This window comes from Rhinoderma darwinii, chromosome 2 (genome assembly GCF_050947455.1).
Source record: "Rhinoderma darwinii isolate aRhiDar2 chromosome 2, aRhiDar2.hap1, whole genome shotgun sequence".
Lineage (NCBI taxonomy): Eukaryota > Metazoa > Chordata > Amphibia > Anura > Rhinodermatidae > Rhinoderma > Rhinoderma darwinii.
In genome coordinates this window covers 442,026,008-442,043,326 of record NC_134688.1, presented here as the reverse complement: position 1 = coordinate 442,043,326, position 17,319 = coordinate 442,026,008, and the positions used below count along the sequence as shown (strand labels likewise).

The following is a 17,319-nucleotide window of genomic DNA, read 5'->3' as shown; positions in this document are numbered from 1 at the left end:
AACTGCATATTTTTCTTACTTGACTTATTGGGGCCTTAACTTATTTTATTTTTTCATACACGTAGTGGTATGAGGGCTATTTTTTTGCGGGATGAGCTGTAGTTATTATTGGTACCATTTTGGGGTACATGTGACTTTTTGATCAATTTTTATCCTATTTTTTGGGAGGCAAGGTGATCAAAAAACAGCAATTCTGATATAGTTATTTTTATTTAGCGTTCACAACGCGTCATAAATTACATGTTACCTTTATTCTGCAGGTCATTACGATTCCGGCGATACCAAATTTATAGCACTTTTTATGCACAATAAAATTACTTTTGTAAAAAGAATGTCTTTTTTCTGCCGCCATGTTGTAAGAGACGTAACGTTTGAATTTTTTAGTCGACGGAGCTGTATGAGGGCTTGTTTTTTGCGAGACGAGCTATAGTTTTTATAGATACGCTTTTTGGATACATGCGACTTTTTGATCACTTTTTATTTCAATTTTTGGAAGACAAAGTAACCAAAAAACCAGTAATTTTGGCAGTATTTTTTTTACGGCGTTCACTGCGCGGGACAAATAACATAATATTATTATAGCTCAGGTCTTTACGGACGCGGCGATACCAAATATGTATGGTTTTATATATTTTTTTCAATAATAAATGACTTGATAAGGGAAAAAGGACGATAGTGTTTTATTTTCATTTTATTTTTTACAACTTTTATTTTCACTTTTTTTACACTTTTCTTTAGTCCCACTAGGAGACTTGAAGGTCCAACTGTTTTATTGATGTTCTAATACATTGCACTACCTATGTAGTGCAATGTATTAGAACTGTCAGTTGTTCACTGACAGCAAGCCGATCAGGCTCCGGTCGGTGCCTAATCGGCTTCCGTAATGGCAGGCAGGGGGCCATTATTAGGCCTCCTGTTGCTAAAGTAGCAGTCGGCAACCTTGCAATCGCATGGCAGGCTGCAGATTTGCTACAAACCACTTAGATGCAGTTATCGCTTTCGCTGCATCTAGCTGCAGCTAGCTACGGTTCCTGCTGTTCCAACGGGGTGTCTGCTGTAACATACAGCGGACACCCACTGCTGATGACGCCGGCTCAGCTTCTGAGCCGGAAGCTGAGCCGCCGCCATCTTGTTGATGGTACCGGAAGCCCTTTAGGCCCCGCCGCCGAGCGGGGCATAGGGGACTTCCATTGCTGGCACACCGGGAGGCCAGTATTAGTAGTATCAACGCAACGTAATAGTACTGCGCTTTCCCTGCCAGACAGCGCCATATATATATATATATATATATATATATATATATATATATATATATATATATATAGAAAGAGAAAATGTGCAGCACTCCAGTGTGAAGAAAATGGTGGTTTATTCAGTCAAACAAAAAGCGACGTTTCAATCCAACAATAGGATCTTTATCAAGCATGCTTGATAAAGATCCTATTGTTGGATTGAAACGTCGCTTTTTGTTTGACTGAATAAACCACCATTTTCTTCACACTGGAGTGCTGCACATTTTCTCTTTCTATACATGATATTTCGTCCCTGGATCAGGACGCTTTGCTGGGCACCTGTGCAACAATCTTTTTGTGAGTGCTGCTGTTTTCTACATACATACATACATATATATATATATACATACACACACGGCGGATGTTGGCAGGGGGTTAAAATACCCTAGAAGGGAATTCTGAGTTATTACAGGGGTATACTCTGTTCAGGATCCTCATTTCTTGGCCAGAATGGAAGCGGTTACAAAGAGGGTATCTCGCTCTGGAAGACCTGTCCTGTATTATACAGACAGCCGTTGATATGAATGGGCAATGTGTAATGCTTAGTTTTCCCCTGTGGTGGCGCTGCGGGGAAATTGGACACTTACTTCTAGGTTTCGCTACAGATTACAGCGGTCATAAAATCTTTAAGAAGAAAAGTGAATGCTGTAGATTTGTAAATTAAGATTTGTATATTGAATACCTTGATGCAGCAAAGAAACTGGTAATTTGGTAGCCAAAACTTGCATAGTATGCATGTTCCATGACTGCCATCATCTGAATGCAGTTGTAACCTGATGAATAAAGATAAAATATAGTGGTAAGCTTTAGCAAAACAGAAAAAAAAGTGTTACTATTCATGTGGAATTGACAAGCAGGGTAGAAGGTGGTGACCAGTGATTAACTTCCTCTGAACAAGGGTTAATGAAGTTTACTGCTAGTCCAAAGCTCTCTATTTACAGTGAACACAATGACCAAACTATAATGATTGAAAAAGCCAAGTCAATAGTGGATGTGTTGACCTTTGATTCCCAACTCTTTCTAGGTAATGCTTGAATAATGTTTGCACCCCCTAAAAATAATATCACATTTTAAGATGACGTCTAAAGCCTAGTTCACATCACGTTTTGGCCCTACGTTTAGCGTATAGGCCGTGAAAGTTCCCGACGTACACGCTGAACATATCCATAAGGCCCCAGTTGAGGGAAGGAGGCTAAATTGTGTCATTTTGGCCTCGGTCGGGCTAGTATACGTCGGAATACCTTTTTATTTTTAAAGGATGGAGTAGTAGACTATGCTTTCCATCCCACGCTCTCAGCTTATTTTAACGTGGGAGGGCCTATGGATAACGAATGCCACTGTACGGCATTCATCACAGGCCTCCGTTGCGCCGGGAAGTTCTAATGACATAACCGTGTGTGTATATATATATATATATATATATATATATATATATATATATATATATATAATCTCGCTGGAGCTTCCCAATGTAGCAGAGGCTGTCCTGGCTGCCCACATGGCGACCTTATTCTTCGCGACGTAGCTTCCCTGGGCAGCGATAGCAGCTGGGTACTCCGCTTGCCTTTAAAGGACCAGTGTCACGAAAAAAAAAATGTTTCGATCAATTTGATTTTAGTGTTTTATTAAACATTTTTTTATTTATTTGTGTGTTTGTGTTTTACTTTTTTTTATTTTTTCACTTTTTCTTCCCTATGGGGGCTGCCATTTTTTTTTCCATCTCTGTATGTGTCGATTAACGACACATACAGACATGGAATACGGCACATACAGTCCCATAGTGAATGCGAACGGGACCCGTTCCATCCACTATGCTGTACGCCGTCTGCGTGGGAACGGCGCATGCGCTGCTCCCACACAGTCCAAGTTGAACTGTGCGATGTCCGGCACCATTTTCCTGTGGACCGGACGCGGTCGCGGCTTCCGGACTTGTGCACTTGGAGCAGCGGTAGCAGACGGACCGGAGGGAGCGGCGGCGGCAGGAGCAGGTAAGTTATTTCTATGTATGTTCGTGTTTTAGTGTGTGTTTACTACTGTATGTTAACCTACTACACTGTGTGTTAGCTCAAAAAATGGCGACACACAGTGTAGGAGGTCTGACCGTTCAATACCCTCATTTCTCCTGGCACTAGCCAGGATAAAGGAGGGGGGATTCTGAGAGCTCACTAGAGCGAGTGAGTTTTCTCAAATTTTGCAGCATAAAGCAATGTGGTTGCTTTACCACATGCAATGCTGCAATTTTGGGAATTGCTCCATCTAGTGACCAGCGCTGGGAAATATTATAAATTAGAATCTAATTTATAATATTTCCTGCCTCGTGAAAAAAATTAGAACAATGTTTAATCACCTATACACTAATTGTTTAAAGAGGCTCTGTCACCAGATTTTGCAACCCCTATCTGCTATTGCAGCAGATAGGCGCTGCAATGTAGATTACAGTAACGTTTTTATTTTTTAAAAACGAGCATTTTTGGCCAAGTTATGACCATTTTTGTAGTTATGCAAATGAGGCTTGCAAAAGTCCAAGTGGGTGTGTTTAAAAGTAAAAGTCCAAGTGGGCGTGTATTATGTAAGTACATCGGGGCGTTTTTAATACTTTTACTAGCTGGGCGTTCTGACGAGAAGTATCATCCACTTCTCTTCAGAACGCCCAGCTTCTGCCAGATCACGCTGTGACGTCACTCACAGGTCCTGCATCGTGTCAGACGAGCGAGGACACATCGGAACCAGAGGCTACAGTTGATTCTGCAGCAGCATCAGCGTTTGCAGGTAAGTAGCTACATCGACTTACCTGCTAACGCCGATGCTGCTGCAGAATCAACTGAAGCCTCTGGTGCCGATGTGTCCTCGCTCGTCTGACACGATGCAGGACCTGTGAGTGACGTCACAGCGTGATCTGGCAGAAGCTGGGCGTTCTGAAGAGAAGTGGATGATACTTCTCGTCAGAGCGCCCAGCTAGTAAAAGTATTAAAAACGCCCCGATGTACGCACATAATACACGCCCACTTGGACTTTTACTTTTAAACACACCCAGTTGTACTTTTGCAAGCCTCATTTGCATAACTACAAAAATGGTCATAACTTGGCCAAAAATGCTCGTTTTTTAAAAATAAAAACGTTACTGTAATCTACATTGCAGCGCCTATCTGCTGCAAGAGCAGATAGGGGTTGCAAAATCTGGTGACAGAGCCTCTTTAACTAAAAAAAAACAAACATTTTTTTCTAGCGACACTTTCCCTTTAAGTTCTTGCGGTCGCGGGGGATATAGGGCCCCCCGTGTGGGTGGTGCCTGTAATCACTGGTCAGAGCACTTTCGATGGACTTCAGGAGCTTCCCTGAGCACAGCGCTTCAGGTAGCACTCTGTCCGGGAGTGTTTTAATCAGGAAAGTTTGAAATTAAAGGGATTTTCTGCTTAAGAAACCCATTTAAAAACAAATTTAAAAAATTCTGAGTAAGTTGAGTGGATCCCTATTCATGACTCTCACGCTCAGGAGGACCTGCCATGTCCATACATTAGACCAGGGTTCTTAAACACTGCCAGGTAAATGGGTGCACACAGAAAAATGTTTACGTTGAAGGGCCGCATTACTTTCAAATTTGATACAAAACAAAATTATTGTTAATCAATTAGTTATTTGAACTACTATAATAATACTACATTACTAGAATACTACATTACTATAATAATACCACTAGTTTACTCCACGTACTTATTTTAACAATCCAGTTTTTCAGTTTAAGTGTCGCTAAATGCAGCCTGGCACCTCAGTTGGCAGTGTTTGGCAGAAACAAGACTGTCAAGATTGGGCAGCCCCTTCTTAGATAGTGCCACAGTGCCCCCTGTAGATATTGCCACTAGGGATGTCACGATACCAGAATTTGGACATCGATACTGATACTTCATGTAGTATTGCGATTTCGATACCAAAACGATACTTTGCCAACAGTAATAAAAAAAAATTAAAAAAAAAGTTCTTACATTTTCTGATGTGAGGCACGAGGTCTGATGATGAATTTTGAATGTGCCTCACATTAATAGTAATTACCCCATCATGTTTCTCAGTCATAATGGATTAATGTGTGAGGTAGATGATGGGGTTAATTGCTATTAATGTGAGGCACATGGAGGTTAAATTCATAGCACCTTGTGCCCAACAATAAGTGAAAGAAAGCAGTTTTTATTTTTTTTACAGCGTACACGTCATAAATGATGCAAAAAAATTGTTGTGAAGGTTATTACGGCCGCACCAATACTGAATATGTGTATGTTTTATGTATTGAGACTTATTTTTATGTTTACTGTAAAAAAGGTGTATTTTTTTTTAAAATTTAATATTAAACTTTATTTTTAAACTTTAATGTACTGGCATATATCTATATATCTACATTAGCCTGTGTACTGAAAGTACACAGGCAGTTGTTAGGACATACCGAAGTGTGCCCAAACAGGAAATATGGTAAGACATCCCTAGGGTCCTTCAAAGGACCCAGGGCTGTCTGCCCATATATGGTATGTCCCTCAATCGCGTCACAGGGATTCCTGTGATGCGATCCAAGGGGCATTCCCCCTTCTCACTTTCCTCTGAATGCTGCAGCCAGCTTTGATTGCAGCATTCAGGGGAATAACGACGGAGATGAGGTTTCTCTCATCTCCGCCGTTATAGAGCGGGGCTCCGGCTGTGTAATACATTAAATGCGTGCGCGGTCAGCCTGAGGTGATGCCGTAATGAGCGGCAGTTCAGGCACTGAAGACAGAACATGGGGGTGTTTTGTAGTGAGGCTGCCATGTTCGGTCTTCATTAGTGCAGCGCTGGCCGCATCACATCATCCTGACAGCGCGCACTTGTCAGGACTCCGGAGCGGGGCAATGACTGTATTACACAGCCGCAGCCCCGCTTTGATACATTCATGTGTTACTATACTTAGCTGTGCGGCCGTGCAGCTTAGTATCGAAATACATGAAATAACGGTATCGAACCGTTTGGGGATGCGCAGTATCGAAACAGCATCAAAGTTTCGATGCATCGTGCATCCCTAATTGCCACACTGCCCTCTGTAGATACTGCCATATTGCCCTCAGTAGATCCTGGCACACCCACTTGAAGATAGCGCTACCCCCCCCCCCCGTAGATCGGCAACATTGGGACCCCCTCTAAGAGTGGAATCCCCTGCCAGAGCATATATTGACAGACGTCAAGGGCTTCCCCGGGCACAGCGCTTAAAGTAGCGCTGTGCCCCGGGAGTCCTCGGTGAGCAGAGGAGCTTCTCCACTCTGAACTAATGCTGAAGCGGGAGCTGACTGTTCCTTCAGCATTGTGTTCAAGTGTACCTGCGTCCTGAGGATGCAGATACAGTTGACAGCGGGACATACCGCCCTGGACAGCAAACACCGCCCAGAATCCGGGACTGTCCCCCTGAATCCCGGACAGTTGGGAGGTATGGCCCAGGGGGGAATGTAGCGCTATCTACAGAGAGGAGCTATGGTGCCCCGCTGGCCGTAGATGATAGCCACAGGGGACGCATGCGGCCCTCGTGTTTGAGACACCTACATTACACAGACAGTCCCTTGATTTAAAAAAAATGGAAAACGTTCTAATGAATAATTTCCCATTAGGTGCCACTGCAGGAAAATTCAACACTTGTTCCCAGGGTCCCCCACAGATTACAGCTGATGACTGGGGGTCCCAGAAGCAGGATACCTTGTGATCAGCTTATTGTTCGAAGACTTTTAAAAAACAAAATCCATCTTTCTGGACCTCTTGAGCTTGTCAAAGGAGAATGAACTCACCCAAATTATCAGTGTGATGTAATTTTCTTTTTACAACTAATCAGATTTTCTCTTCTTTCTACAACACATTTGGGTTCAGAGAGCTCCAACACAAAGTCATGAAATCCACATACGTCTGTATCACGTTTAATATTCCATGCTGAAATCTTCTCACTTAAACTATGATTTACTGATGAATATTTATGTTACAAAGTATAAAATTAGTAAGAGGGAAGAAAAATAACATGATGCAAAACATAAAAGTATTCTACAAGCAACGAGAGGTAATAGGCATAACTCCCTACAGTAAATACAGGCGAGAATATTCAGTGCAAAAAAATAATGCGTATAATCCAACTTAATTTAAAACGGAGTATTTTTCATTAGAATGTAAATAGCATTCCAGGTTGCTGTCTAAAATTAAAGCCGGCTTAATATTTTAATGTTAATGACCTTCACATAAATGATTCAAAGGTCGCGTGGCGATGTCCAGAGAAGCCCAAACTGTAGCATTTTTCAGTTTTAATTAGACAAAAACGAGGAAGATGCAAATACGAATCCATTTTGACTTTAGAATATTAACTATGCCCATCTGCATGTCCTGAACTTCACGTGCACTTTTGATATTTACAAGGTAAATCTAGAAAGGCAGCAGAAGTAATTGATTGTTTTGTACTATACCTTATGCTTACATTTCAAACACACTGTACTTATATCTTTAATCATTACACATTCCTTATCACATCCAATTCCCTGAAGGAAGCTCTTGAAAAGAATAGACATAAAAGCCTTTTTTTTTAATTTTGCACCACTCTCCGCAAAAGAAACACCTAACGAAAATACGAGAAAAAAAAATAAAATATATATATATATATATATATATCGTTTTTCCCCCATTGCGTTTGTTATTTAAACTGCTATTCTGTGATATGAAATGAAGGAAACCTGAAGGGAAAACAGTTAAGTGATAAATCCACAGAAGTTAGAACAAATCCTTCTTAAGTAAAAACTTTAATGTCAGTAAAGAGATCCTCCTTCAAACAGACAGGAAATGATTAATATCAGTAAACGAATAACCTTCAGGTTAATAAGAGCAAAGTAAGAAAGTTCCATTTTTTTTCCTTCTGAATTTTGAACGTAGTGTCATAATGTTCCTGCTCATGTGTGAACAGATATTAATTATTCTCTAGGTGTTTATTTCAGCTTGTTTTAATTAAAATGATTCATTTTTACTAAAAAATTAGAAGCACAGTACTGTGGATTCTTTATAATGAATACATAGAATCAAATAGATATATACATATATATATCTTGAGAAAGGTCCATGTTTGGGGGCTGAAACATCGCATCATTATGGGTGAATAAAGAGTTTTTTCACTATTTTATATCGGAGTGCTGAGTATTATATTGAGATAGATATATATATACACCGTATATGGCGGCGTATAAGACGACTGGGCGTATAAGACGACCCCCAACTTTTACCCTTAAAATATAGAATTTAAGATATACTCGCCATATAAGACTACCCCTCTCCCAAATGAAAAAAAGTCAGATTTAATTTCAACATGATAATTTTAATTCAAATGCGTATGACATACATGTACTGTATTTAGCAGCAAAACTGTCACTTATAAACATAAGGCTGTTTCAAACATGTACGGTAAAGCTAAAACTTTGCAAAACAAATAAGAAATGATTGGAGTGCTTGTTGTACAAATCCTGTTTAGATTGGTCAGCTCTCCCTGCTTGCCCAGCCCTCTTTCTTATACTGTAACTACTGTAATAGCACTTTGGAGAATTAGTGCATCCATCTGGCCTGCCCTTATACCCCTCTTCGTTTCAATAGTTTTTTATTGATTTTTACATGAAAACAGAACAACATTTCGCAATTAAACTTTGCGATATTATTGGTACAATCAATCATCTCTTCATACAAAGCAAGAATTGAAGCAATCGCGATTGGAGAGATGACATTGTGTCATAACATAAAAAAGAACAGAAAAAGAATAAACCGGCAAAGGAGAACATGTAAGCCACATACATCATCCTGATAAATCTTAATACACAATGACCTTAAGGCCAATTGCACCTTCATGTTATGTATTGTAATACACACTAGTTGACCATGGATTCCATGTTGCTGTGAATTTGTGGAACGAGGAGTTACCCAAGGAGATGATTTTTTCATATGCATATGTCGTGTTAATAAGTATGATCACTTCTCTTAACAGAGGAGCAGCAGTTTCCTTCCAATGGCGGGTTACCACCAATTTGGCCATGATTAGGATTTTGCAAATCAGGCATCTTAATGCTACAGGTATTGCATCCATTTCTATAAACAACAGGGCCATCTGGGGGGATTGTGCAATTCTACATCTGGAGACTATGGACACAAGATCAAAAACCTGAGACCAGAACGGAAGAAGTGTGGGGCATGCCCACAGCGTATGGTAAAGAGTGCCGATATGGCCACATCCTCTCCAACATAATGGAGATGACTCAGGGAACATCTTGTGAAGTCTATCCGGGGTGTAGTACCACCTTAGTGAGGTCTTTATAGCAGCCTCTACGTGTTGGATACAGGGTAATGCTTTGTAAATTAATTTAAATGCAGATATCCATTTCTCTTCTGAAAAAGAGCAGTTCAACTCTCTTTCCCAGAGCCGCATATGGTGTGTTTTGGAAAAGAGTGAGTGTGAATGTAGTAAATTATACACAAATCTCAGGCCCTTACTGCGTTTAGAGAGATACCCAAACATTTTAAAAAGACATACAGCATCAAAATTGTTATACTTCGCTGCACAGTCTCTAATCTGGAGGTATTTAAAGAAATCTGCGACAGGAATAGAGTATTGAGCCACAAGATATTCAAAGCTCACCAAGTGATTATCCTTAAATAATTGAGATACATTAGTAATGCCTTTTAGGGACCATGAGGATAATGATAAGTTGGGAACAATCAATGAAAAAATATCAATAGGAATGTATGACTTTAATAGTGGGATTTGTTCAGTAGATGTGCGATGTAAGTATGACCAACACTGTAGGGTCGCCTTCGTTAGTGGAGATATTGCACGAATCTGTGGGATATCCCAGAAGGTCAGAAACAAGGCAGTTTTTAAGCTTATCGGGGACAAGTATGATGATTCAATTTGAAGCCAATGGATATCCTGATTACCATGCCACCAATCCATAGTCTGTGCCACTAGGGTGGCAGTATAGTAGCTATGTATGTCTGGGACACTCAGTCCACCTAACTTTTTGTCACGGGATAATATATGTCTGGAAGTTCTGGGTTTACCTCCAGCCCAAACAAAGCGGGATAGTGTTTTTTGTGCCGACGCAAAGAACTTGGAGGGCAAGCTGATTGGAAGGGTACGGAATAGGTATAATAGCCTGGGTAAAAGGAGCATTTTGTACGCCGCTATGCGTCCTATCCATGACGTGTCATGTTGGAGGAGTCTATCAGATTCTGCATGTATGGAATGAAGTAGGGGTTCGTAGTTGGCCTTGTACAGGTCACGGAAGGAGGGAGAGATGGTAATGCCTAAGTATTGGATGCCATCTAGTCTCCAATCAAATGGATATTTCGATTTCAGAAAATACAACGTGTCAGAATCTAAGTGTAAGGGTAGCATCTGGGATTTTAGGGTGTTTAGCTTGTAATAGGAAAGTTTGCCAAAGGATTTAATGACATCCATAACCGCTTCAAGTGAGCTAACAGGCTGAGAAAGGGACAAAATGATATCATCCGCATACAATGAGATGGTATGGATTTTGTTACCAATTTTTATACCCTGAATAAGGCTATGTTTTTTAATGTGCTGGGCCAGGGGCTCCATAGAGAGAATGAATATTATTGGGGACAGGGGGCAGCCTTGACGGGTACCATTAGAGATATCAAAGTCCCGAGAAAGGACCCCATTGGTGTACACTCTGGCAGATGGAGCAGAATACAGAGCCTGAACAGCAGTCAGGATGTCCCCCTCCAACCCCATTGTCCGTAAGGTCGAAAAGGCATATGTCCAGTTGATACGGTCAAACGCCTTTTCTGCGTCCAGTGCTAATAGCGTTGCCCGCTCTTTCGTAGATTCCAAGTGGTGTATTATATTTAAGATTCTACGGGTGTTGTCGGATGCTTGTCTGCCTTTGATGAAACCAACTTGGTCATTGCTTATCAGGGTGGCCAATATTGGGGTGAGTCTATTGACTATCAGCTTTGCATAAAGTTTAAGATCGGCATTGAGCAATGAAATAGGCCGGAAGTTTTGAGGTGTGTCAGTAGTTTTCCCTGGTTTAGGTAGTGTGACAATTAGTGCCGCTTGGTTTTCTCTAGGGAATGAGCCTCCGGTCATGGCTTGTTGGAAAAATTTACTCAAATATGGTACCAGTTGGGACGCAAAGTTTTTATAATATAAGGTAGTGAGACCGTCAGGACCCGGGGCTTTCCCTTGTGGAAGGGATTGTATGATTTTTACAATTTCCAATTCGGTGATAGGGGCGTTTAGTGTCTGAAGTTGTTCTGGAGTGAGGCTAGGCAGCGAAGCAGATTGGAGGAATTTTTGTATCTCAGAAGGGTTTGGCCGTTCGACAAAGGGATCATCTCTAATATTATACAAGGAGGAGTAGTATTTGCGGAACTGCTCAGCTATGTCTCTAGGGTCTACAATTTTAGTTTGAGACTGTGGATTCCGAAGATACGGAATTCTGGATTTCTGGTGCTGGAGTTTAAGGCGCGTTGCTAAAAGTTTCCCTGCCTTATTATTTTGGGAATAGTATTTCGCTTTGGTTATTCTAAGGGATTTTTCATATTCTGACAATAGACACATTCTAAGACGTTGTCTTAGAAGAAGGAGCTGAGACGCTTGGTCATCTGAGGGAGCAACTTTGTTTTTTGCATCTAAGCATCGAATTTCCTCCGTCAGGCCCAAGACCTCTGCTACCTTTTGTTTCTTAACCATATGACCCAGTCTGATAAAGGTGCCTCTAATGTAGGCCTTATGAGCGTTCCATAGGGCTGCAATCCCGATATCTGCTGTGTCATTAATAGCAAAATATTCCGTCAGATCAGTTTCTATGGTTTTTCTATGTGTGGGGTGGGAGAGGAGAAAGGGACTAGCCCTCCACAGGTATGTAGGCGGGGCATTATGTGTTTCTTTGAGAGTCAGGGTGAGAGGAGCGTGATCCGACCAGCATACGTCTCCAATGGACGTGGATTCCGCTAGGAAAACAGCTTCTTTGTCTACCAGAAACATGTCTATTCTGGCATAACTATTGTCTACCTGAGAGTGATGAGTGAAGTCTCTCTCCGTGCTGTGTTGCATGCGCCAAATGTCGTATATTTCTTCCTTCCAGAACAAATCACCTATGACGACATGTGAATATCGAGATTGCGAGGTGGAGTCCAACTCCGCATCCATTACAGCGTTGAAATCCCCACACAAGATCAGTCTACCTTGTTTGTGTTTAGAAATTAGGCGTGTAATCTTGTGGAAGAACTTCAATTGGTGACGATTAGGGGCGTATATTGTAACTATCGTGTATTGGACATTGTTAATAGAACACTTTAGGATAATATATCGGCCATTGGGGTCAATGAGTAAATCAGACATTTGGAAAGCGACCGTGTTTTTCACAGCCAACAACACACCTCTAGCTTTGGATGAGTGATGGGATTGAAACACGTGGGGAAATGCAGGATGTTTCAGGCGAACTGCATCCTTTTCTAATAAATGCGTCTCTTGCACGCAGAGGACGTCACAGGAGGTTTTAAGGGCTTCTTTCCAGATAGTAGAGCGTTTATATGGGTTGTTCAAGCCATTGACGTTAATGGAAGTAAATTTAAGCGCCATGACTATATAGGGTGTGTTGTTGCTTGCGGACACATGAAATTAACCGTGTATCAAGATGGATGAGTAGGAGTACATACCAATGCATTACAGATATCATCAAGAAGAAGGCATTATAGAAAAACATATAACTACCTCGGCAGATCTGCAGATATATGTGGCAAAACAGGACAAACAAAAACAAAAGAGAAATATACATTAAAGGAAATGTGTCTGAACACCGGCTGTGTTCAGGACAATAATGGGGGAAATCAGTCATCTTGAAAACCGGTACAGTGGACTGCACTGCATCTTAGTAAACGAGCCACCTCAGCGTCTTGGACGATTACGTGACCGGACCATTTGCCATTCTTGTGCAACAGGAGGCGGAACAGCTTTCGAAGTATTCTCCATCAATGCGACCCGAATATTCCACAGCAGAAGGAGAGAAATGCCATCTTGTACGGATCTAATGATGTGTAAGGAGTCGTTCCTGTGGACGAGCAAGCGCACAGGAAATCCCCATCTGTAGATAATTTTATTATCTCGGAGTGCGGAAGTGATTGGCGCGAATTGCCTCCGAAGTTGCAACGTGGCCGCTGAAAGATCTGCATATACGGAGACCATCCGGAATTGCGCGGGGAACGCTTCCTTTTTCCTAGATGCAGACATGAAAGAGTCCTTAATATGGTAGAAGTGAAAGCGGGCTAGCACGTCCCGCGGTATATTATCGGACATATGTTTTGGCTTTGGAAGCCTATGTGCTCTATCAATGATAAGGTCCCTTGGGGAGCAGTCGGGTAGCAGAGCTTTTATGAAATCCTGTATATAAAGGGTTAAATCTTTGGTGGCAATGTCCTCCGGGACCCCTCTGAATTTCACATTGTTCCGGCGTGATCTGTCCTCCAAATCAGCTACCTTAGCTTGTAAATGAGAGAGATCCGTCTCAAGATCATAATGGGCATCGATGAGCTCGTTATGGGAAGTAGTGAGAACCCCCATTTTCGATTCCACATGCTGAACTCTTTCCTCTACTGCCTGCAGTGAGTCAGCTAATGGTTTAAGCAGCTGGGCAAACCCAGAATGTATGGATTGCTGTAGGGCCTGCAACATGTGTTTGAGCGTTTGCTCAGTAATGGGGTCAGTGGAGGAGGGTACATTGGCAAGCGTGTCTCCCTTTGTCAATTGGTCAGGAGTTACATCGATATTATGTCCTACCTGGTCTTTGTCGCAGAAAGGAGGAGATGGAGCCCATGTTACAGGGCGTCTGGAGCTGCAAGGAGAGGAGGGCTGTGATGAGGTGCCTCGTGTCGCTGGGCCAAGATGGCGGCCCCTGAGGTCCGGGACAGAGATGTCTGCCTGTGTGAGCTGCGTCGGTTTCTGCAGGCTTATTGTTGCTCCCGTCGGTGGCAGAGCAGGGACCGAGCTGCTGCGTCGAGGAGGAGCAGAGGTGATGGAGGATGGTGAGCCCGGGTCGGATGTCAGGGATCCTGCGCGCGGGCTTCCTCCGGCGCCATCTTGTTCTGCTGAACGGCTATGAGGTAGGTAGAAATCCGGGATTTTGGCCGGTTTGGCCGCCGCTTTGTGTTTCCTGGGCATCTTGGCGGTAGTGGGATACGTTCCAGGGCACAGGCGGTCGTCCGCAGGTTGTTTTGCGGTAGAACGGTGGTGATATGTTGCTGTGAGCCGCTATGCAGTGAGGAGCCGAGCTCTCAAGCAGCCATTCACTCCGGCAGCCAAGCCACGCCCCCCCTTATACCCCTCTTAACACTGCAAACCCCACCCCCCAAGCATGTGTGAGCGCTTCATAGCAGTAGTGCATCATTGCCCCTCCATATACCCTGTATCAATACTAAAACCTTCCCGACTCCATTATTAGCTGTCTTCAAACCCCCAAACCCAAATGTCGTCGTCCCCCTTTCGTGCAGGAGCGCTTCACTATGGCCATTGTATACTGTAGTACCATACTCATCCACCGGCGGCAGGACCCAGGACTCTCTGTCTCTTTGAACTCGCGCATGCGCAGATAGGCTGCTTCATCGCGCGAGATCTGAGAGGCAGGGAATGAGAGGAAAGGGCGGGCCAGAGAGATCTACGGAGGCTTACAGGATCTTACAGAGATGTTCCCTGGCAGCTAATACCGGCTTCCCTCAGATCCGTGGCGGATTCCGTGCATCCCGGGAGCCTGTGTACCGGACTGCAGGCTCACAAGGTAACACACAACCTGTGTATAAGACAATATCCGGCATATAAGACGACCCCCCACTTTTGACATTTTTTTAAGGGTTTAAAACGTCGTCTTGTACGCCGATATATACGGTATATATATATATATAAAATACAAACACACAAATAAAATGTATACACACACAGACCTGTGAAAAAGTATTTGCCCCCCATCTGTTTTTTTTTCAGTTTTTAACTAACAACTGCAATCAGACGTTTGTGATAACTTGTGATGAGTCTTTCACATCGCTGGGGAGGAATTTTGGCGCACTCTTCTTTGCAGTATTATTTTAATTTGGCTACATTGTATACCAGCACCATGTGTGACTGTTGGTGTGATCCTCTTATATTAGCTTTACAATAAGAGTTAGGGTACTTTTACTCAGCTCGACGTGGGCCGTGTAAACGAGTGACGATCAACGAGACCGCTCGTTTGCTTCTTTTACAGGGAACTAGTATCGGGGCGAGCCATAGTTACTACAATCGTTTGTTCCGATAAAATCCTACTATAATATTTAAGGCATTAAAAACGATACAATCAGCCAATGAACGGGCTGATCGTTGCCCTGTTTACACAGCGCAATTATCGGGAACGAGAGATAAATGGCCTGTGTAAAAGATAAGACTCATGTTTACCACAAAGTTCGACATTTAACTGATCAGTTCACACATTATAACAAAAGATCCCATCGACATGTTTTTTTGGCATATGCGAGACAATTCTGGTTTTTTTTAGGTCAGCAGTGGCTTGCACCCTGCAACTCTCTCATGGATGCCATTTTTGCCCAGTATCTCTCTTACTGTGAGAGAATACATTGACAGTAACAGAGGCAACTCTGCAGATTTTCGTCCGGATTCTTTTGTGACCTCCTGTATTAGTTGTCTATGCGCTCTTGGTTACATTTTGGTAGGCCGGTCACACCCGGGAAGGGTCACCACTGTTACAATTTGTCTCAATTTTTGGATAATGTGTCTCACTGTGGTTTTTTTTGGGAGTACCAAAGACTTAGCAAAGTCTTTGTAATTCTTTCCAGACTGGCAGATTTCAATAACTTTGTTTGGCATCTGCATTTGAACTTCTTTAGAATGTGGCATCATATAGGGTTTCTTGAAAACTTTCAGCCGGCTTCACATTCTATTTACGGGAAGTGTTGTTTAAGGTGAACAGGTCTGGCAGTAATCATGCATGGTTGTGGTTGGGAAATTGAATCCAACTATCAATTGAATCTGGCTACCTAGTTGATTTAGATGCTAAGGGGGCAATTACTTTTTCACAGTGGATCAGGTAGAGCTGAAAGGCATATTTCTTTCAATTATGAAAATAATCATTAAAAAACAGCATTTTGTGTTTTGTTTTTTTTTAAATTCGGCTTATTTATAAGATTTAGATACAAACACATAGGCGAAATCACCAAACAATCAACACGAACAAGCAGTCGCTATACATCTTTACATTTCAGGCATATTTTCACATTACAGATACAAGAAATAAGTTCACCTTATTAACAGTTAGCAATTTGCATCTACACAATTACCTAGTCAGTAGTGTCAGAGAGAGCACACCAGGAGGTCCATATCTTGTCAAATATTGTAGGACACTTACAGCATTTTGTGTTTACTTCTGTTATTTCGGTCTAATATTAAAAGTAGTTTGATGATCCATTTTTGCATATTTGTCACAGTTTATGGTTTTTAAAAGGGGGAAAATACTTTTACAGGACTGTACGTATATGCATAATACGAGATAAACAACAACACAGACAGAGTAGATCCCGGAAGATATCGTTAACGAACTCCTGAAACACTGCGGGAGCGTTACACAGTCCGAAGGGCATCACTAGGTATTCGTAGTGCCCTTCCCGGGTGTTAAATGCATTCATCACCCCGGCGAATCCGGACTAGATTGTAAGCCCCCCGCAGTTCTAGCTTAGAAAAAATGTTGGCTCCTCGTATGCGATCAAACAGCTCAGAAATGAGTGGCAACGGGTATTTGTTCTTGACTGTGATCAGGTTGAGGCCCCGGTAGTCAATGCAGGGACGAAGGGATCCAACCTTCTTTTTAACGAAGAAGAATCCAGCCCCGGCCGGGGAGGAAGACTTTCGTATAAAACCCCTCTCCAGATTCTCCTTGATATAGGCCGACATGGATAGACTCAGGCAAGGAGAGAGGATATACCCGTCCACGGGGGAGAGCGGTATTAG

The 17,319-nt window shown here is 42.4% G+C and overlaps 1 protein-coding gene across 2 annotated transcripts in view; it reads right to left on the bottom strand.

Moving 5' to 3' along the window:
• Positions 1-17,319, bottom strand: part of GBE1 (1,4-alpha-glucan branching enzyme 1) — a 274,968-nt gene that overhangs the window by 139,636 nt on the left and 118,013 nt on the right. For both annotated transcript variants that reach the window (XM_075854471.1, XM_075854472.1), the window contains one exon: positions 1,975-2,065. In XM_075854471.1, coding sequence (XP_075710586.1) covers positions 1,975-2,065 — 91 coding nt within the window. The remainder of the gene's footprint in view (positions 1-1,974; positions 2,066-17,319) is intronic.